We start from the raw sequence: 23528 nt of genomic DNA, 5'->3' as shown, positions 1-23528 counted from the left end.
AGATTTGGACATTTGTATTAGTAATGACAGTTAACTGTTTAAGCTGCAAAAACCAGTTTTATGCAGTCAGATAATATCAGTACGTATCAGTACATGTAAGAGTATGATATTAACCTCCAGTGTCCCTCTCAGAAAGCAGGCACCAAAATGAATTGTTACAGTTTTTCTCAATCGATTTGACACATTTCTCCAAAGTAATGTAACTGCCCTCAAAACAGTTAACACGGTGATCTCAACACACTCTTACCTTAGCCAAACAGTTCAACTTTACTTCAAAATAAAGCATTTCTTTTCTAGTTATGCATTTTGAGCGGTACGGTCCCACATATGGGATTTAGAACGTTCACACCGTGTCCTAACCAGACGCGACGCGACGCCGCGACAAGCGATAAAAGGTATCTTTTCCATTGTTAATCGGAGTTTTTGTCCTAACCAGCCGCGACGGCGACACGCGAATATTCTATTTTAGAAACGATTTCTATTTCTCCGCGACGTCGCGGCTGAAACAGCAACACAAAGTATGGCAGTGTTAATATCAGGTACTGTTTATGTGCTTTATTTAATGTTAAAAGCGTCAAATGTGAGTTTGAATATTGTTCTGTGTTCCCAGCTTTTTTAGCTGTAATGAAAACAACACTGGCTAATTCACCTCAGATCTTGAAAATAAATGGGCACAAGAACGTTCAAACTGTCAACTCAATGCGAACAGACTAGTGTATTCTATGACAAAGATTGGTTCAGTAACTCCGTATGTATTTTAAATGTATAAATTGTGTAATATTTATGAATTTTACAAAGTACTTGCCCATTTCATTGTGTCCGCTGTGCTCTTGCAGAGAGAGCCCGCCCACACTCTCTTCTGATTGGCTGTGGTTTTTGATTGATTTTGTCGCTTCTCATTTTCGCATCGCGTCTAGTGTGGACAGTCAAATTGCTCGTTGCTGGAATCTTATCGCATCGCGTCTGGTTAGGACACGGTGTCAGAGACGTCACATAACTGCCAGATTCAAACTGTGCATTCGCGCTTTGGCTGCGAGATGGACACGCTCAGCTCTTGTCATATATCACAGCTATGCAGTGCTTTCAGCCACATAATGTTTTTTTTTTTTTTAAGGTTTCAGACATTTAAATACGCGTAAGCACCAGTAAAACAATACATTTAGAGTTTCTAAAATACACACTGATGTCAGACATCAGTGGAAGCAGCAATAACAATCCATTCATATAATTTGCCGACATTTATTCATATCAGACACACACAATGGGCCTAAGTAACTATAAAGTTTACTCTATTATTCTTCCAGATCACCGTCCACTTACTTGCATATATTTCGGGAGAAACTGATGAATTCACCTGCTGTAAATCCAACTGACAGGGCCAAACTAAGATGGCGGTGCCCATTTCGCGTTATAGATCAAGATAAAGAACATTCATAAAGGGTTTTAAACGACAAAACACACTCACTTACACATATTTGAGAATCGAATATCAGATAGTTGATGACATGGTAAGCAAGTTTGTGAATATTTTAAATAAAAAAGGAAAAACATAATAATAGCGATCCATCTGTCATACAGTGTTATTGTGGCTGCGTTCAGCGTACGTGACAGACATGACGCGTCCCCATGGAAACAATAAGGGCAAATGTTCTAAAATAACGGTTGTCTTAAAAAAACTCACTCTGAGGGGGGTCAGTTAAAACATTTTAAACTCACGCTTGAAAGGGTTAAAAGCAAATACTAACATCAAAACTACAAGTGTATTTTCTAATGATTTTAGAACACTTTCAGCTGTAGATGTACAAATACACTAACGAAAATACACGTTTATGGGTCAATGACGTGACGGGTCATTTTTTTTGTCCAAAGGCCTTAATAATAATAAAAAACAAAGATATGACTTTTTTTCTTTTATTGAATCCAAAAGGTTTTAATTATATTTTGCTACATATAAAGGTATTTTAAAGATTTTGAAGTATCAAAAGGTCATTCAGTTTAACCGTCCAAAGGCCAATACCGTCATTTCATTTGTGATTAAAATATCTTAAAACGTAATAAATGTATATATTTTTTAATTCTGGCATGATTTCATGACATTATATATCAACATATTGCAAAATGGTATTGAAATTAGCCTATATGTAGAAGTCGTTGCTTTGTTATGAGAAAGAATGTCTGGAAAAATGAATTTCATTGATGTCGTTCGGAGTAACCAATATAAAGGGACCATTTTGGATCAAGCTATGCGCTCAATATCATGTGACAGGATGTGACATCATTCAGACACCTGCAAAGGACCGCATGGTCATGAAGCAAAGTAACTAACTCTCTTTTAACTATTTGAAAAATTCATGTTTTCACTTGCTCATGCGCACGTCCCGAAACATCAGGTCATTCGGTACAACCGCTATAAAACATGGAAAATGTTGTAATATTTTAAAAACTTGTACTAAATATAAAATGTTTGATTGTCCTTTTGCTAGCTAGCTAGCTAGATGTTAGCCTGATAGCATTGTTTAAAAATATCGTCATTCGGTATAACCCAAATTTTGGTTAAACCGAATGACTTTTTTGGTGACAAATTTTGTCCATCTTGAAAAAAATGACAAAAGCAGTGTTAATTGATTATAAAAACCACATAATCTCATCGTTAAAACTTCACAATTAATTATACCTCCATTATGTTTTTCTTTTTATAAAAACGTATTCGTAAATGACCCTTATTGTAATGTTTTTCCAAAAGGTTTTGTTATATGGGTCACTGAGCAAATAAAGCTGCAAAAAAGGTAATTTTAAAAAATCTTTTCAAAACTAATGCATATTTTTGAGTCATGAACAATGTGTAAACAAGTTTCAGTTGTTACATGACATTTCAAAGTGTTTAAATGATTTTTTTTTTTACTTTCTTTTCAAGTGGTGCAACCAAATATTTGTAAATGTATATCTACCCATACCTGAAATTAGCTGTTTTTATCAGTATTTTAGAGATATCTACAAACCTAAATCTATTGGGATCCTCTAATTGTTGCATTACAGTATCAGGCTTAACGTTATTACCTTGTCAGTTGATAATAAAATATATGCAGTTGTGCCACCCTGACATTCGATAATATACATTGACATTTGAGAATAATTGCCGGGCAAAAGTTTTTCAATTATCTCAACAGCTTTAAAGCTACAGGTATTTATAAAATTTGTTTATATGTATATTTAAACATAACATTATGCCAAAGTATTTTATCTTGAATTTCTTATAAATAAAAAGGTACAGGATTCAGAACCACTGAGTTAGGGTAATTCTGATTTCATTTGAAATCCACCTCTCCTCCCACCCCTTCCACCCTGCTGTCCACTTTCACCATGTCCATGTCTTCTTGCGATTTCTCCTCTTGCTCTTTCCACTACACCAGTGTCCTCTACTATACTCAGCTCTTCTCCTATCCTCCTTTTTACTTCCTCCTCTCTCCTCGTATATGATCTCCTTCTATATGTTCCACTCTTCCTTTCCTTCTCATTACACCCCTTCCTCTACCCACACCACCACCTTTACGCTTACACCTTTTTATTTTCCCCTTCTCCTGCATATTTTCTTGCTCAGTTTATACTTTCCCTTTTATATTTTCCCTACTACATAATGCAATTGTGATAAATGCGTAAACATTTGGGAAATCTGCATTTCCTGAGCTGTGTGCATTATTAATGAAGCAGATATCAGTTTGAGGCTAATTGAAAACATACCATGTACATTTGATAATATGACAAATTCTAGAGTTTTGTTTGTTGTGTTTGGACAAATGGTACATAAATGTTTGTGATTTGTGTAAAGCCAATTAAAATAGCTGCGGTTGTTTTTTTTTCCCCCTGATATAATAAAGTTTTGGTTGAATGTATGAACTATTATGAAAACATCTGAGAATTTTGTGTGTAGTGTTTTGAGAAAATGGTTCACAATCATTTCACATGCAATATGTGTGAAATGATTGAAAACTTACAATCTGTTTAGGACAATTACAAAGTGTTCAGGTCACTGAGTTAACTGTTTTGAGAACAGTGATCCGAGTTTGGAGAAATGTGTCAAATCTGTAAATGCCATCTTAGACAAATTATATGGAAATGGATTTAAAAGATGCGTATGCAATAAATTACATGTTTATTTTTTCCAATGCAAAGGTTATCAAGTTCTCTGTGGAATTAGGGACCAAATGGGGTCTGAAACCTGTTATACAGACAAGGGTCACATATTTTATCTATCATGTATTTTGTGGTTACCCAGTTTGTGTGTTTGTTTGGAAAATGAAACAGCACTGTTATGGGAAAACAGAGCTCAAAAGAGCTCAGAATAAACATCATCAAAGACATTTTTTTAAGAAATATTTATCTTATGAACTACAGACCACAGAGAAAAAAAAAAACATTCATACATTATATGCTGACATAATTTGAAGGAAATAATGAAACATCTTCAGAAATGGCAGCTTGTCTCACGCTATTCTCTAGCAAATTAATTGTCCATTGTTGATCAGAGATGGCTTTATTACTAAACTAGTAATTGTAAACATTTTAAAGAACTGCTTGCAAATACTGCTCTGCCAATACTGTATGTTTTTCATACACGGGCGCACACACACACACACATATATATGCATTTACAACAAATGGACAATTTCCTATATAAATCTACATATCCTCTGTTTGCAATTTGCATATTCAGTGCAGCAAGGTCTGAGAAGTATTAACAGCATTTCTGTGAATAAATTAGCCCTCGATAGGCTGTTCTGGCTATATCAGCGGGCAGGAACTAAGGACCAGCCCCCACAAAAAATAAAAACACGTCTACAATGGGAATCAAGTCTGCCTAAACTGGATATCAATTCTGTTACATTCTGCATATCATTCCTGCCCATAAAGTCAGCTGTTCTCTACCATCTGGGGTATGCATTCATTTTAAAAAATATTTGCATATATAATATAATTTTAACTCCAGATGGCTTCTATTTCATTTCATGACAGAAATGATGCACAATGATCTTAGTTCATTTTACAAACTCGCTGCCAGTCAGTAACCACTGCACTGATGTGTAGTAATGAAAATAGACAAACAAAAAGGTCAGATAAAGGGTTAGTTAATCCAAAAATTAACACTTTGTCATTAATTACTCACCCTCATGTTGTTCCAAACACATAAGACTTTTGTTCTTCAGAACACAAATGAAATCTTTTTGATGAAATCTGAGAGATTTCTGTCTTTTTGACGCTTCAAAAAGTTCATAAAGAGATCATAAAAAAAAAAAATCCATCTGAATTGAGCGGTTTATTCCAAATTTTCTTAAGAGAATTGATCGCTTTATATGATGAACAGATTGAATTTAGGCTTTTATTCACATATAACCCATTGATCAACTCAAACATCAGTTTGCTTGATGCCTGTGAGAACCAATGAGGTTCATTCTCGTGTATCTCGTAGACTCGTGTATTAAGCTTCCAGAAGAGGTTTGCTCTCGCACGTCATTCAGGTTCGCTTGAGCTTCTGTTTATGTTCACTGATCAAGGTTTATATGTGAGTAAAAGCCTAAATTAAATCTGTTCATCATATAAAGTGATTGATTCTCTTCAGAAAATTTGGACTAAACCACTCAATTCATATGGATTAGTTTTACTATCTCTTTATGAACTTTTCGAAGCGTCAAAGTTTCAGTTGTGTAGCTGTCTGTGGAGGGACAGAAAACTCAGATTTCATCAGAAAGATCCTAATTTGTGTTCCGAAGATGAACGAAAGTCTTACGGATTTTAAGGTCATAATTTTGTTTAATCAATAATTCAATTATTGTATCAATAATTAAATAAAATTCATTGTACCATTGTTTTTGTACCAAAAAAAAAATAAATAAAAGAAGTACCTTCCAATATATATATATATATACACACACACACACACACGTTTGTAATGATTTGATTCACCTTGAAGCTAGTTGGTTGGGTTTGTATCTTATAACTGAATAATTTTTCCTGAAGATGAATGAAGAAAATGAATGGCAAAAATACTTCCAGAACCAAAGCCACTGAAAATGTGGGCATTGCGCTCTATTGTCATCATGTTTATGGTTTTTTTCTTTTTCTTTTTTTTATACAAGATTCAGCTTTAGATTTTAAGGTCACCTGACATTTTCAGAAAATAAAACTGTCAATGTAAAAGCCATATGATATGGAAATGTAAGCATAAAATATAAACTGTCCATTTGATCTTTGGTGTGCTGGGTGATCTACACTGCGCGTTTTGTTTCCAGTGGCATCCCTGCAATTTAAATGGACAGTTTGGCTGAGATGCAAAACATAGATTAACCAACACAGAGAAAATTTACAGTCAAAACGCAATGGCATCGGTACAACATTTTACTTAAATGTGATGTGACATATTTCCAAGAACATGAGATAAAAAAAAAAAAAGAAAAGAAAACTGGGCTTTATCCTTTGATATCCATTGGATGGATTTTATCCATCGATAACTGATTGGATCATGAAAAGTTGTCATATAGAGATGGTTGAATAATTATGTCATAATTAATAAGTCATTATTATGCAAAAAAACTAATTTATGACATACTATAATTATGAGATTATGGGACTTTTTTTTAATCTCATAATGACTGATGTCTCATAATTACGGAGCACCTAAAGGGACATGGTGATGGAAAAATAAAAAACGAGATGGGAGAAAATATTATATGTCAATGCTTTTGCGAGCGAATTCCGTTTTTGAACGAGTTTCGCGGGGGAACGCAAAAGTTTCTAGGGGGTCATAATGGGTATGTCATGATTTTGACTTTTTTATTGAGTGATTATGACTTAGTATGTCATTGTTATGATTCTTTGTCAATTTCAACTTTTTGTGTCATAATTATGACCTTTATGTCCTAATTATGATTGTCCAAAGCATAATGTTTTTCTTCTGTGGTGGAAATAAGCTTCCATAATAATCAGAGGGTAAAGGTTGAAAAAAGAAAAAAACTCTTGGTAATGTGAGCCTAGAAGGAACGTCGATGCAAACACGATATGAGCAGGAATGTGCATTCAAAAAGTACATAGGCTCAATTTTGTCTTCATGTGTACACAAACTAGCTGTCCACATCAAGTAAAACATGGAAAAGATGCTAACGTTCTTGTTTCCTGAAGGGATTTGTACATTCAGTTGTGACTGGAGAGCTGATAGTCCAGAACAATCAGGAACAAGCATCAGGTTCTAGCTCAGGTCAGAGGAGGTTCCACTGATAGCACGGAACACATGAATAGAGTTCTGCAGCAGGGAACGCATCATATCCTCCTGGAAGATCTGTGTGACATAAGGTGAAAACAGGATAAGGATTTCAAAATGTAATGGAAGACTGGATTCACGTACAGTAGCTAGCAGATAACATGATCTCTCTCACACACCCACACACATACAATTACAGTATATAATCATAGGATATAGCAACTACATGCAAAAATATTCCAAAAAAAAAAAAAAAAGATACTTTTGACAACAAAAGCGGTTACCTAGAACTCAATCTATAGGACATGGCAGCATAAGGAAGAAAAACAGAGACACATTAGAAGCAGAAGTACTACTAAGAGGACAGCATAAAGAGAAGAAAAAGCACTTTACAACCAATTACTTTGGTTAAGACTTTTGAGGACTTGTTTTAACCAGTTACCAAAACATTTTGCAACACATTACCACATTCTTATTTCCAGTAATTTCAATTTTCATGATGATTCATTAAGCCTTAGTCACACAGGCAAACCCTCGCTTGCTGCAATTCTGCTAGTCTAAACAACATGTAACGGAGGAACTAATCTATTAAGGTATTTACAGAAAGATATCCTGTGGTGGCATTATGATTGCTGTGTTGAAAGTACAGTTGTTTCCGAGAGCTCTAACATGTATTTAAAATAATGGTATTAAAGAGGATGTGTGTGTGTGTGAAATTGTAATTTCATGTATTAGAGACGAGAACTGCCTGTTCATTGCATAAAATTCACATGCATAACTGCCTAAGGACTACATTTTATAGTATAATCTGAATAGAATTAAAGGATTAGTTCACTTTAAAATGAAAATTACACCAAGCTTTACTTTCTTCTTTCTGATGAACACAATCGGAGTTATATTAATAAATATCCTGACGTGTCAAAGCTTTATAAAGGCAGTGAAGGGGATCAACGAGTTTGAAGCTCAAGAAAGTGCGTCCATCCATCATAAACGTACTCCACACAGCTCCGGGGGGTTAATAAAGGCCTTCTCAAATGAATCAAGGCATTTGTGTAAGAAAAATATCAATATTTAACAAGTTATAAAGTAAAATATCCAGCTTCCGCCAGACTGCCTTCTGTATTCAACTTAACTCAACGTAAGTTAAATACAGAAGGCGATCTGGCAGAAACTAGATATTTTACTTTATAACTTGTTAAATATGGATATTTTTCTTACACAAACACATAGCTTCGCTTCAGAGGGCCTTTATTAACCCCCCGGAGCCGTGTGGAGTACGTTTATGATGGATAGATGCACTTTTTTGAGCTTTGTACTCTTTGCCCCCGTTCACTGCCATTATAAAGCTTAGACGCATCAGGATATTTATTAATATAACTCCGATTGTGTTCATCAGAAAGAAGAAAGTCAAAAAACATCTAGGATGGCTTGAGGGTGCAACTAATGTACTGTAATATTAACAGCTAATTCAACATAAAACAATAACACTTTTACTGATTTAAATTAAGTACTTGCTTCTTGTTAACTAAAAATGGTGAAGTTCACTCTTCAAGAAGAATATATAAAGCCGCATTTCCACCTCAGGAACTTCCCCCAGGAACAAGGTACTTTAGGGTGGTACTCTGTGTGTTTCGACTGCAGGGACCAGGGTCTAAATGAAGTTCAGAGTAAAAATTGCCCCCTCAGAAAGTCCCTGCTCACGAGGTAGTAATTTTCAAAGTTTTTCACTTTTTCAGGAACTTTTGGGGGTGGGACTTGGGCACTTTAATTGGTTGACATTTTAATTGGTTGACACCATGCAGCATTTTATTTCAACCACCATTTTAAAAAGTCTGTTGCGGTGCATACAGTAAGAGTTGTTTGCTATTCAAATCAACAATGTTTAAAAACTAAGCAAAGAACTGGGGCTTTGAGCTTCTGAAGAAAGCAAGCAAAAAAGGGTTGGGCTCAAAGCACATTCCATGACATGCACAAAAACCTTTTTTGACATTTAAATTCAATAAATTGTCAATGTAAATAAGTCGTCAATGAATACAACTTTGATTGAGTTGAATTTCAAACAAATAAATTCTATATGATGATAAATCAAGCCAAATCATATATAGCTGATATAAAAGTCTACACACCCCTGTTAAAACACAAGGAAAAATCATATCAGAACTTTTGCATGTTTACATGTAAAACAAACAAACAAACAAACTATCTATGCAAAATGACACAATTCAAAGAAAAAAAAAAGAAAAAAGAAAAAAAACTTGGAATAACTAACTGCATACAGTAAGTGTGCACACCCCTGAACTAATACTTAGATGAAGCACCTTTTGATTTTATTACAGCACTCAGTCTGTTTGCGTAGGAGTCTATCAGCTTGGCACATCTCAACTTGGGAGTATTTCCCCACTCTTCTTTGCAAAAACGCATCTGTTAAATTGTGAGGGAATCTCCTGGTCATTGCCCTCTTCAAGCCCCCCCCACAGATTTAATCGTTCCATTCCGTACTGATGCCCAGTGGCGATGTCGCTACATGGATTCTACCAGCACGGTTCAGTACCAACTGTTAGCCAACTGTGCTGAGAATTCCGGGTCAAGAACCGATTTACAAGCAGAGCAGAGTACACTAAAAGCACCTTTTTAAACATGTTTAAAAAAATTCAAGGATTTGGCCAGATTTTGACCAGTGTATAGTAGAGGTGTAACGGTACATTTATTCGCCTGAACCGTCACGGTTCGGTGAACAGTCAGATGACAAACACAGTCAGTCAAAGGCGATCCACACTCCAATCCAGAAGGGGGCGCGCGGAGTAATGCAACACTGTTTGCTAACCACCACAGGAGAAAGTAATAAGAAGAAGAACAGATGATCTTTGCATAGATGTTTGTGTAATCTCTCAACCAGCGTTTTAAACACGGAAAGACATCAATAAAACAGCTTGAGAATAATCTCTCACGTAGCATTACATTTACCTCAGGCAAGTCATTTAGTGTCCATAGCATGTTAGTTCACAAGAGAAATTAACTCTAGATGGGAGCATTTTACTAAATATATGCACTAAGCACTATATTATGCACTACAATATATATTCTTTACCTGTTAGTAATATCTTAATTGTTTTATGTTTAAATAAATTTGTCATGAAAACAAGTTATGACAGTAACCGTGTTAACACCAAATCACACACAAACACATCACATAGGCTAGATCTATAAATGTTATTATAGCCCAGTGACTGCCGTTCTCTGCTTTTCACCAAATAATTTGCACACTTGTCTTTTTATATTCTTTCTTTTTTCTGTCCGAATCTATAGCAGCAACATTGAAAGCTCCAGTGTTTAGCATAAAAGCTCATGTGATTGTTGCCGGCTTGCCGTGCAGTACAGTCATGCCGTGTACCAGCTGCTTTGACACGATTATCAGGTTAAGGAGTCGTGACGTGTGCAATGGCTCACAATCTCCCGAGTGTCCAAACTCGTACAGTGTACGCCTGCCTTTAGTCAGAAAAAGCTTGCATTTTGCCACCCTGCCACATAGCTCAGGCAGATGGAGAATACAGGAGACAGTTGTCACATGTAGGGAGCAGCCAGTACTTGGCAGAAAGAGCTGCAACTCTTTTAATGTTGCTCTAAGCCTCTTGACAGCCTCCCTGACCAGTTTTCTTTATCTTTATCTTGAACAATGACCTGTTCTTGATAAGCTCACTGTTGTGCCATACTTTCTCCACTTGCCATACTTTCTCCTCTTTCGTATATCTAATCCCTTGGAAATGTTTTTGTAGCCCTCACCTGAGCGATACCGTTTAATAATAAGACATTTCTGATGCTTTGTTAGCTGCTTGTGGCCCATGGCTCTTGTAGTAGCATGCATGCAACCAAGATGTCATCAGAAAAATCATATGAGAGGAACTGAAATTCATTTTGAGTCACTTGAGGATAAGACAGGTGTGTATGTTTCACATGAGCTTAATGATTAGTTAATTCTGACCACAGGCACATATTATAAAAGGGTGTGCACATTTATGCAGTTTGGTTATTTTTCTCTTTTTTTCTCTTACTACTCTGGTTTTCAGTGGCATTGCAGAGGTTGTCATTTTTACATCAAAGGTGCAAAAGTTATATGATATGATTTCTTTTTGTTTAATTTTTTACATCACAAAAAACAGCAGTTTTAATAGGGGTGTGTATACTTTTTATATCCACTGTATACTGCAAGCCCCCAAATTTAAAAACACTATGGCAGATGAGTAAACATTAAATATAGACTTTATAAGAATTGTCTTTAAATGTCAATTATTCACACTAAATTAACACATTCTATTATTCCATTATTTCTAGTCTAAGACAGGTGTCAGAACATGAGGGTAAAACCCAGTAAATTATATATATATATATATATATATATATATATATATTTATTTATTTATTTTATTTTTTTATTTTTTGTACACAATAGCAACACAATCTTTCAATCTCAAAATCTTTAGTCAAGTATGTCATGTCATCTCAGGACACACTCTCTCTGTGATAACCATGTACAAGCCAAAACATATCAAACCTGTTGATCTTTAATCGTACCAACCTAACAAACCTGTCTGCCAATCAATGACTGCTAGTCATAGGAGGAGGACAAAACAAATTCTTCACTGAGATCTCCAAGTTTTGAATAACATTTACTAACCAGTGGAGACATACAGTAAATTTGTTTTTTGGTTTGTTTACAGAGGGAAATGCCCAGTTAAAGTAGCTCATTTCCTGGAGTCTACACAGACAAAAGAATAGACAGTACAGAATTAACTATTTATCTTAATTCAGTCTGTAATTGCTATAAATTTGGTGCAACTGCAAAAACAATCTAAACCCATGCTCAGGGTCAAAAGTTAAACTTGCCAACCAACAAATGCTAGCAAAAACTGCCATTAGTGTGAAAGTTGGCCTGTAACTTTTTAAGGAAGTGCAATCATAATGCAAGGTGTAAATCAAATCTGACATAAGTGACAAGAATGAACAGTGTTGGGGGTAACACATTACAAGTAACTTGAGTTACGTAATCAGATTACTTTTCCAAGTAACTATTAGTAACAAAATATCTAAGTTACTTGTTCAAATAAGTTACTTTTTTACATTTATTGACTAACAGGTCTCCTGTCCCCATGGTGAGAGAAATAAACTGCACAGGTGTTGTGTGCGCTGTGTGAACATGATGGTTATTGTAGTTCTAGACTAAATGTGAACATGCATTTACTCATCTCACTTGCACGAAAACATTCTGTATTCCTCAAAATGAATAAAAACAGTGAAATGCAATCTCAGAATTGTTTTTTTGTTGTTGTTGTTGTTATTAAAAAAATAAACAAGCAAGCCCAGCCCACATGATAAAAAGCAATGCAAAAGTAATGTAATGCATTACTTTTCATAAAAAGTAACTAATGCACTTGGTTACTTTTTAGAGAGTAACGCAATATTGTAATGCATTACTTTTAAAAGTAACTTTCCCCAACATTGAGAACGATTATAATCAAAAAGTCAAGACAAGCTTTGAGATTTTTGCACATCATCTGAGGAATCAAAACCCTTCTTTGTCTTGTATTGTCAAATAACTCCAGAACTTAGTGTGGCAATACATTAATGGGGTTTATGCTTCGAAACAAAAAATGAGGAACAAAACCATGACGGGTGAACATTCTCATTTTCATGAGAAGTGGCACTTCACATAGAAACTGTCAGATATGGGAAAATGACAAGTGCTTTAATCTGCAAATCAAAGGAAAATAAGCTTACAAAGACATCCCCACCACCAGGATTTTAAAACTTTAATCTTAAATTTTAACAAAGACCAAAAACAGCACACCAAATTATCTAGTAAACGTTTGAATGGAGTTAGGGCTGAATTAATTGCAGAAATGTGTTGTGTAGGAGAAGAAGATAGATGAACAAGAATTTTGTGCCGCAAGAATTATAAAGATGGAAATGAGCAATCAAACATACCGGCTCGTGGATGATCTCAGAAAGTTCTTTAACCATGCTTTTGAAGTTAGCCTTTAGTCCCTCATGATACTCATACTGATCCTCCTTAATGAGTCTCTCATTAATGTCCAGAGCCATACTGCATGCATTGACAAATTGCCTGCAACACATATAACCAAACAATTAAGCATAACAGAAACAATGTAATATTAAAGCTGCAAGCAGCGATGAAAGGGCCCTCGCACCCGTGCCACCGCCACCTGGTGGCTTTAGGAAAAAAGAGCACGTGGGCAATATGCATTTAAGTACATAAATATAGGAGGATAATGTCAGTCATTTGTATTCGCCACACTTCCTGCTACCAGCTGGTGCCAATATGACTATAACTTATTTTTGTCTTCAGGCCAGAGCACTTATCAAACATGTGAAGTTTGAGGCAGATTGGACATTGTATGCTTGAGTTCCAACAACTTCCAAAAACAGTTTCGTGGCATTAATCGCATACATTAGCACTTAGCCAAGTGTTGCACGACTGAAAGTGTTTCTAGCATGTTTGGAACTTCATGGCATATTTAAATGTGTTTCAGGGAGTGAATTACAGTGTAAAGCATGCCATTTCCTGTTGCCAACAGGTGGCGCTATGACTAACTGAATATTGCCATGTAGATGTCTTCAGGCCAGGACTTTGTATGCCCGAGTTACAACAACTTCCTTTTTCATGGCGAAACATCGAACTTTGTCAGGCCGCCACGGACACGCCCTTCAGGGAAAACTCGCAATTTAACATCGCAAAGGCCTTCAGATTAGACTGACCAAATATGACGTTTATCTGATTAAAGCTCTAGGAGGAGTTCATTAAAGTATGTCTGGAAATGGCAAAAACTGCAAAAATTTTGCAGAGAAAACTCAAAATATCTCACTTCCTGTTGGGTTTTCAGATTTTGCACCCAGGGACTTTTTTGTAGGTATTGGGCTGTTAGATGTGTATACTGAATTTCATACCTGTACGTGAAACCTAGCGCTAAGGGCACTTAATTGAAATTTTGTAGGTGACGCTATCGAGCCATTTTGGCACACCTAATTCTGAAACCCATATCAGACATACATTTTTACCACTTCTGACGCGTGTGCAAAGTTTCATGAGTTTTCGAACATGTTTAGGCCCTCAAAAACGCGATTCATTTTGGAGAAGAATAATTGACTGAGCAATTACAATAGGGTACTCACACCATCAGTGCTCGGGCCCTAAATATAAACAAGAAAAAAGTAGCAAATAGCAAAAATATTTTTTTTATAGCGTGTGTGCACATATTATATTTATTGCATCCTAATGTGCTATTTCTAGTGAGTAGTTAACTGCAAAAGATTCAGCTGATTTACTTTGACACGTCTTAATTTATGGGAGGAAAAATTGTGTCATTTAACTGTCATACAAATGTCAGTGTGCAGTGCTGACGACAACAAATTCCCAAGCCATTTCCAAGAATGAGATGTTCTGACTGATAACAGATACATTCCTGCAACATGGCAAGATGATACATGCTGTTGAATAAACAGAGACTGCAGTTGGCTGCTTCCTGAACATGGCTAACTTCAGTTTCACCTATTTTTAGAACACTTACAGTACTATTCTTTTAAAATTAAAGTTCTTAAGTAGAAAGACGTGCCAATTGTGGTTTTATAACCAGGCAAATGTGGAAAATTAAAAACAAACCAAAATGATATTAAGCTCACTGATAAGAGAATTATGGATAATATTTATATATATATATATATATATATATATATATATATATATATCCTAACCTGTATCTATAGTGTGCCTGGTATTAAGATACGTTTTCGTCAATACAATCACGAGTGGACGATGCTAAATTCAGGTGTAAACCAGGTCTAAAATGTTTTGAGCTTGTCCACTTTCGACCACTTCCAGAGGTAGTTGAAAACACATTCGACTGGATTGCTTTTGTAGTGGAAACACTCATGTGGTCAAATGTGTTCGAACAGCCACAAAAGACCACCTGCTCTCCGCCTACTGACTTAAGGAGTAAACATTATAGGATGGATTTTAAACTTTGTTCGCTGAAGACCTAAGTTTGACATGTTCTTGCGGCTATCAGAGCAGAAAAGAACACTACTGTTGAAACAACTAATGCTGTTTCAACATAAAAAATAAAAAACTAATGTTTTTTTGTTCGCCTCCTTTCGCATTCATATGTAAATTGTGCAAGCTTATTTCATCCAGTAGATCGTAAGATCTGAAAAAGCCCATTAATTTACCTGGCCATAGACCCTCCCCTCCAAGAAATCAGGACAGTAGTGGTCAAAAGTGGACAAAAGAGAAACGGAAATGTATCTCCCTTATCTACAAAAAGCATCTTAGATCCAGGTGTCAACAGGGCCTTGGTGTTGGCCAATTTCCTTGTAACTGTTGTTTTAGGTTCTTCTTATGAAACCATGCCTTTTCATTGTTATGTTCCCACAGTTATCTTTTCCCTTTCTAAGTTCAACAAAGGCAAAGGTAATACAGCATACCTGAATATTTCTTTGAGCTCCTTGACTTTCTTATTGGATTGACCTGATTTGGATTCATCCAGGAAAGCTCGGGCATAGGCCATCGGTCCAGCGTTCACCTATAAACCCAAAAATGGTATTAGATTCATGATTGCGCAATAAACCATTATCAATGAACAGCCATTTGTGCAGTGTGAAAGCTGAATAGTAGTGCACTTACTGCATGACAGCCAACATGGAGGCGCCGGTGCGATCACTTGCACTTAAAATACTACGTCATTTTTGGTCATACAGATAAAAGTAATATATCTTTTAAATCTATGAAGAGTCTACTTTTATTTGTGTGCATACAAAATAACAACAAAACGTTGTGCTTTTGTAAAATAATGAAAGCAAACGGGGTGCGCTTTCTGCCGTCTCTCTCTGTGAACTTGAAAACTGTAACTCCATGTAAACTTGCCTCACATACATGAAAAACATATCTATAGAAATCGAAATGTCTACTTGAACCAATTTAAATGGAAAACAAATATTCTCAGGTTATGTAATACATATGAAATGTGCAGAGGCGCATCCACTACTGAGGAGATGACGAGTCAGCATCGCCAACTTCATCACTGCAGCCGAAAATACAGAAAACACTAAGTTATCAATTTATTATTAAAATGTTAAAGCAACTTCCTTGCTGTTTTTCCCGATGCATTCATAATCATTACTTCTGCCGGTGCACTGATTAGGCTATGTAGACATTAAAAGCACTTTATTATGATTTATATGGTTTATTGATAAACGTGCGATTAGTCGACTAATCGCTTAAAATGAACGACTACTAGTCGACCAGAAAAATCTTTAGTCGAGGGCAGTCCTAATTCTGATATTATTAAGTGTTCATATTAGAATTATGGGTCAAAAATGCAAAAACGTTTGTTACTTTTACAGGGCAATTTTGTTTTTCATGTAATTAACTTCATTTGCATTCTGTCATCTTAAAGGTGCAGTAAGCAATTTTTGAGAAACACTCCAAACAAACACTCCCCTCCCTTCATTGCTCCGCCCCCAAAATGCACAAACACAGAATGTAAGAGTGGATGTCTCTTTATCATAGCTGAAGCAAAGCAAAATAATGCTTTGCGAAAAATAAAGCGAAGATGACAAACGAACGACAAGGAAGAATAAAAAAAATGAACATACAGTACACAATAGAGTTGTCAAAAGGACCAACCTCGGTACCTAGTCGTTACTGATACTTTAAAAATGTGACGCTTTGAGTGCTGTTGAGCAGATTCGTAAACACCTCTGATTGGCCACTGTGTTCACGGGTCATCGGATATGCCTGTGATTGGTTTCAATGGTCAACGCTGTAAAAACATTGTAAATAGTCATCAATGACGCTCTTCACCAAGCGCTTACACAGATACACATGGGAGCAGACATCTATCGCGGACCATCCTGCTTTCAAACGCTCCCACTTTCAAATTTAAACACTTACGTGTGCTTTCAAACGCTCCCGTGCGTTGATCATTGTAGCCAATCACAGACATATCCGATGAGCGAGTCAACACAATGGCCAATCAGAGGTGTTTACAAATCTGCTCAACAGCGCTCAAAGCATCACATTTTTAAAATTTCAGTACCGATAGGTTTTGACAACTCTAGTACACAAGAGTATTTACAAGCTCCAGACAAACAATGATCCTCAAAACTGTCCTGTTACTATAGCTAACATTACAACAACAGCATATCTTGGTTCTGTGAAACAGCAAAACCAATGTTCTCTCTTCCCGCTTAGGTCTCTCCAGTGCCGGAAAGCTTTTCTAATATTATCTAACATTCCTAAAGCTCTGGCCTGATCATAAACCTTCTTTTCCCAGTGATATTCCTCTGACCTTTTCTCTTTTGTAATGTCTCCCAGCTATCTTTCTTTCTACAGTCATTCTTCAAATCTCCCTCTTGCTCACTTTCTCTCCTCCCCCATCATGAGTGGACACGCCCCCTACTGCTGATTGGCTACAAGTGTGTTGTGCTGCTCAGTCTGATCTACTTTCAACAACACTTCTCAGAAATCACTTACTGCACCTTTAATCAACACGTTCATGTTGCATTATAATGAGCTGGGTTTTTTTTATACTTAATACACTGTTATCATGTAAACACACAGGTGTAAAACAAGGGTTTTTGGGTGCTACAAACTTTTGAATAGAAGTGTAAATAGTATAAAGACTAAAAAGTTCCAGAGTCTGTACCTGCACACTAACACAGCCTTGGAGTTTGAGTTGAAGCGTGATCATGTTAACCTCCTGATTAGAGCAGAGCTTAGCGAGTTCAGTACTCTTCTCTTTCATCTCATCTATTGCCACATCAATCGGTTTAAGCTCCAAGTGCTTCTCTGCCACTACCTCGATGCGCTTCTTTACATAGGGAAATGTGTTGGCTGCTGCAGACACAAAAAACAAACACACACACAAGAGTCAGCAAAACAATACGCTTTTGAACCTGAAGACATCACTCAAACAAAAGATTGTAATCATGATTCAATAGTGGAATATCTAATATTTCATCTATGATTGACTGTCAGACGAGGTCATGGAGTTCACAGCTAGTCACGCACCTGCTGTTGTCATTATTCTTTGGTGCATGACAATAAATGAGTAAGGAGGCCAATTGAAAAGACTCATTATCTAAGTGATAGGTCACTCACAAAAGTTGTCACACAAATGCGTGCCAGTTTGAAGGATAGGCATATTTTGGCCCATGGGGAACATGTCATTGCCATTGTTCATACAAAACTGTTTTAGTTCGTTCCATCAAATATTTACACTGATGTTATACAGTATTAAATACATGCCATTTTCTTTAGGCTATGAACTTGGATGTTGCAACTAGCATATAAACAATGATTATTAGGGTAACACACACACTGCAAAGTTTCAGGAGTGACACCTGCATTTAAATGTGAGAGTGAATGACCTAAATTATCGTTCCATGAGTGTACGAAACTAGAGTCACTTAAGAAATTGCAATGACAGCAACGTTTTTGCGTTTTTAAATTTTAACTAAACCACCACTGACAGAGGCACTGTTTTGTTTATGCTCAGAAGGCTGACACGTTTAATTATGTCATTAACGTCAGTTCTGTACACTCCTGTAAATGTCGGAACTGTGTATGTACACAACAGGATTAAATAAAGCACTATGTGAGTAGTGAGTTTAGAACAGCTAAAGGGTGTTGTTAGGGGCTTATTGCTTTTCTAAAACGGATGGTAACACTTTAGGGTCCAATTCTCACTATTAATTAGTTGCTTATTAGCTTGCATATTACTTGGATATTGGCTGTTTATTAGTACTTATAAAGCACATATTAATGCCTTAAGTCATAGTTAATAGACAAAAGTCAAAAGTCATAGTTAGCAAAAGTCATAGTTAATAGACCCGTAACTAAAGTGTGACCAAACGGTTATGATAATAATACTGTACACTGTAAAAAATGATAGATGGTAAAAGACTGTAAAATGCTACGGTGAAAAACAGTTAATTGGTTTACAGAAAGTTTCCATACTATACACAGTGAATAACTGTAATAGATCTAATAGTACATTTAATGTAATTTTATTATACCATTAAATTTACAGTTTTTGGAAGTGAAAAATAACAAGTCATTGTATAATTTTCAGTGAAAAACCGTAAATTGACATTCCGTCTCATTACCACGGTGTTTGGTGGTTGTCAGTGTATTACAAAAGAACAAAACAGATATTAGTACTTCAATAGGTTGGTAAATGAATTAAAATCAGTTAATGAAATACAGTTTTTTACCATAAATTTAATGGAATTTTTATGTTATGAACAGTTATCAAATGTAATTATTACAATATAAACCTTTAAATTATACAGTTTTGAACTGTAAAACAGACAGTAAACCAAGTGTTGTCCTGTAAAACCGAAAACTTTGCTACCATATTTTTTACGGTAAAGTTCTGGCAACCACAGCTGCCATTTTTTTACCATAAATTTTACAGGGATTTAAGTGCTAAAGTAATACTGATGTAATGATGTTTGTAGAGTAATTTACAACAACCAATCAGAATCAAGGACAAGAACTATCCATTTTATAAGTATAAGTTTGCCGATTTTCAACCAGCTTTGTATTGTTATAGTGTTGGTGGTAAATGAACAATGTTTACTCTTTCTCCTTGTTAACTGGACTGAGAAAGTCCTGTTTATTTGCCAGCAAAACTCTGTTGACATCTCCAGGGCTTTCATGAAAACTACACATTGTACTTCCGCATTTTTGTATCCCTCCCCACAGACAGTCCGACTGACAGAGTGTTATTAACAGAACAGTTATTTAAACACCGTGTCTACACCAGAAAAGCTGTCTACACTGAACGCGACAAACCAAGCATTACAAAGCACTTGGACTATGTCAGAAATAGAACGGGGAATCCGTTTACTGTCGGGAATTTGTGTCGTGTCGCATCCAGTGTAGACAATATCACTGATTATAATGGGTTCTATTGTCTTTTGACGCATCACGTCACGCCACTCGCGTCAGGTGTAGACACGGTGTAAGACTAGGTTTATCACTGAAAATTGTATTGTACTTTGTCTGCTCTTTAAATGACAGCGTTTTGCTTCGGGGAGTTGGGCTGAACTGAGAGAACAGCAGTTTCTTTCAGACTAAAACAATGTGTTCGTAGTCATCCAGGTTGAAATGGACACTACAGACATGGTTTTCAGATTTTTTTTCGCAGCGTCCTCTCCATATTTACGATTCTTTGCAACCACTGCCAACACTGCCTTCTGGATCCTTCACTGGAAACTGGAAATAACTGACTCGAGCTAAACATTTACTCTTTGAATTCTTGCACCCGGGAGCAAAAAATGTCGACACCAAGTTTGCTAAGGAGCATTTCCTACTTCAAGCAAGGGGGTATTTGACGACTAAGAGTGGCCTTGGATGGCAACATGCCATGTGCATTATGGTTGTTGAAGTTTTCCTACTGATCTGGCAAAAGGGAAGACAACAGCCTTTCTACCATATAGGCAGCCAAGTTTTATTGAAAGCCCATTTTGTCAGTGGCAAAGCATTGCTTTAAGCACTAAAAGTTGAAGTGATAACCAAATCTGGATGCCTTGTGTACATAGCATAGGAGTCATTAAAAAAAGCAAACTGTAAGAGTTGGAAAAATGTTGTCGATCTTAAAAACATGATGTACTGGGAGTAATGCCAGATTTCCAGCTGTCTGCATTCTGCAAGCTTACTGGTAAGTATCGTCCGCCGCTTGCACTGTTCCTCAACCCCTCCTTGTTTCTTTCCTGTTAGTGTGAATGGAGTCTCAAAAACAAAGCGCTGAATGTTGTGGCATTTCTCAAAGTCTGTCTTCCTCTCCACCAGTTCTTTCTCATCAAAGTAAGGCTTGACATACGTGACCTGAATGTAGGCCAACTTTGGGTCCAGTTCTTTCTGGTTAACCTTTGGGTAAAAAAAAAAAAAAAGAAGTTTGTATGTGGTTCCTTTTATTTAAAAAAAAAAAAGAAAAGTTTACTATGAAATAGGAAACAATGAGGGAAAACATTTAAAATTTAATCAGTTTCCAAATGTTAAATACTCAAAAATATGCAAAGACTGGAAGCTAGATGTGCTTCCAAATGTTTGTTCTTATCATAAACAACTTTTTCCTGTACGATGACTCAGATGTGCAGCACTTCATGGTAATTTCATCTCAATACAGGAAGCTGTAGAGTGAAAAAGAAAATGTATGACTTCTTACTTTGTTGGAGTCCTGAATGATTTTGACATTCTCTGCTCCAAACTTTTCTCCGTAGAGGCCTATAAGACGATGGGAAATTTCGGGAAGCTTTGTGAGCTTTGGCTCTTTGTAGATGTATTCTTTTCCATCCTCTTCTTCAAAGAAGCCCTGAAGTCCAAAAAAAATAAAAATTAAGAAGTGTCTATTCGTATTTAATAATTTTAGATGCATGATTGATATGTTGCTCCTCTAGTATTACTGTGCTGTGTTATTATAGTAAATCCATTTTGATGACGTTTACATACATTAATGTTAAAAGGTTTGGGGTCAGTAAGATTATAAAAATTATTTATTTTTTATTCAGCACGGATGAATTAAATTTAAAAAAGTGACAGTAAATACTTTCCCATAGTTTTCAACAAAAGTTTTTTATTTTAAATAAATGCTTTTCATTTGAACTTTACATTCATCAAAGTTTCAACAAAAATAGTGACTGTTTTAAACAATAATAATAAATGTTTCTTGAGCAGCAAATCAGCATATAAGGAATAAATCAATTTTAAAATATATTAAAATAGGTAATGCTTATATTAAGCTGCAATATTTTTTCTAAATATTAGGTTTTACTGTATTTTTGATCAAATAAATGCAGCCGTGGTGAGCATAAGAGACTTCAAAAATATTACCGACCCAAACTTTTGAACAGTAGTGTATAAATTTGTTTAATTCGATAAAACATATTTCAGCTGTCAGTTCATTAACATAATGTGTAGACTGCAATGTGCACAATATCAGTTGTACAAGAGATACACAAAATATCAATGGTTTACACAGAGAGAAGTCATTTTGGGAAGTGGTAGCAAGTCAAAGCTACACAAGCATGAATTTGTGGTATGAACCCACCTGTCCATAAAAGGCGACTCTAAAGTAAGTCCCGAGCAGACGTCGACCAGACTGCATCACCTCTAATATTTTGGTGTAAGCTCGCTGCAGTGTGTCATACAATCTCCTCAGTTTCTATCGGAGAAAGAGAGAAAGCATGTAGCATGTAATTTTAATAAACTGATGTTTTTAAACCTGTGCTGTAAAGTCGCAATACAAATGCAGTCAATGTTTTTATTTTATCCAGTTTTTTGGCTTGAAACTATCAACTTTGGATTGCTTAATATGAAATGAGAAAAGCATAATGCAAATAAATTTAACTGACTGTTTTAATTTATTATCACATTTATCAACAGAAAAAAAGAGATTTAAGACAAGAAAGATGAGGAACAAGGGCAGGAAATGGAAAGTCGGATGTGATGAGTGAGTTAACCACTAGGCCACGACTGCAATTGTGTCATCTTTAAATTGTGCAAACTTTAATAAGGATGCTAATGTCTTTGTTAGCAGAGCAGAGGTACATATTCTGAAGTTCCCTGCAAACAGCTTTCCTCAGAACGGGCCCTTTATCAGAGTAAAGTAAATTGGCTTATGCTAAAAAAAAACATTAGCAGCACGTACATAGTCTATACAGACTATAACACAGTCAAATAAATCTTCCTGTCAGACTTTGTGGTGCCATCTACTCAAACACCTAGAGCAATGACTTGGCAAAAGTGTCAAAACTCTTGATATGATAATACTACATTCATACATAATTTATAGGTAGGGGTGTGCGATATAACGATTTTTGATCGTGGACGATTAAAATGTCTCCACGATCTGCTTATGAAGAAATATCGTAGTATCGTGCTACAGTGCTTTCTATCAGTTGCAGTTCCAGCGCCTGCTTCTCAGCATACTGTTCAACGTGACGTACATTCACATTTTAACGCAGCGGTAGAGAGTAATATTCGCGGGACACTTCAATCCACAAAAGTTCATTATTTCATGTGCCTTGCCAATTAAACTTTTCTTTTGTGTGCTGATGCGCTGTTCTGACATGCCGCATGCATTTTCCAGAATGAGTACACGCGAAGCGCACAGGCACTAAAAGCCTGTCAAACAGCGCCTGATTACTAAGTTATCTTTAGAGTCCGATTGCTCTAATACTGTCAAATACACACAAAGTTTAC

At 36.0% G+C, this 23528-nt stretch overlaps 1 protein-coding gene across 3 annotated transcripts in view; it reads right to left on the bottom strand.

The window, feature by feature from the left end:
* Positions 1 to 4133: 4133 nt before the first annotated feature.
* dock11 (dedicator of cytokinesis 11) overlaps positions 4134 to 23528 on the bottom strand; it is a 99451-nt gene continuing 80056 nt past the window's right edge. For all 3 annotated transcript variants that reach the window (XM_051899080.1, XM_051899081.1, XM_051899082.1), the window contains 7 exons: positions 22375 to 22488; positions 21493 to 21639; positions 20984 to 21194; positions 17965 to 18155; positions 15743 to 15840; positions 13229 to 13367; positions 4134 to 7327 (listed from right to left, as the gene is read on the bottom strand). In XM_051899080.1, the coding sequence (XP_051755040.1) occupies positions 7238 to 7327; positions 13229 to 13367; positions 15743 to 15840; positions 17965 to 18155; positions 20984 to 21194; positions 21493 to 21639; positions 22375 to 22488 (990 nt within the window). In that variant the 3' untranslated portion in view covers positions 4134 to 7237. The remainder of the gene's footprint in view (positions 7328 to 13228; positions 13368 to 15742; positions 15841 to 17964; positions 18156 to 20983; positions 21195 to 21492; positions 21640 to 22374; positions 22489 to 23528) is intronic.

This window comes from Ctenopharyngodon idella, chromosome 7 (genome assembly GCF_019924925.1).
Source record: "Ctenopharyngodon idella isolate HZGC_01 chromosome 7, HZGC01, whole genome shotgun sequence".
Classification (NCBI taxonomy): Eukaryota; Metazoa; Chordata; class Actinopteri; order Cypriniformes; family Xenocyprididae; genus Ctenopharyngodon; species Ctenopharyngodon idella.
This window is presented reverse-complemented; position numbering and strand designations above follow the sequence as displayed.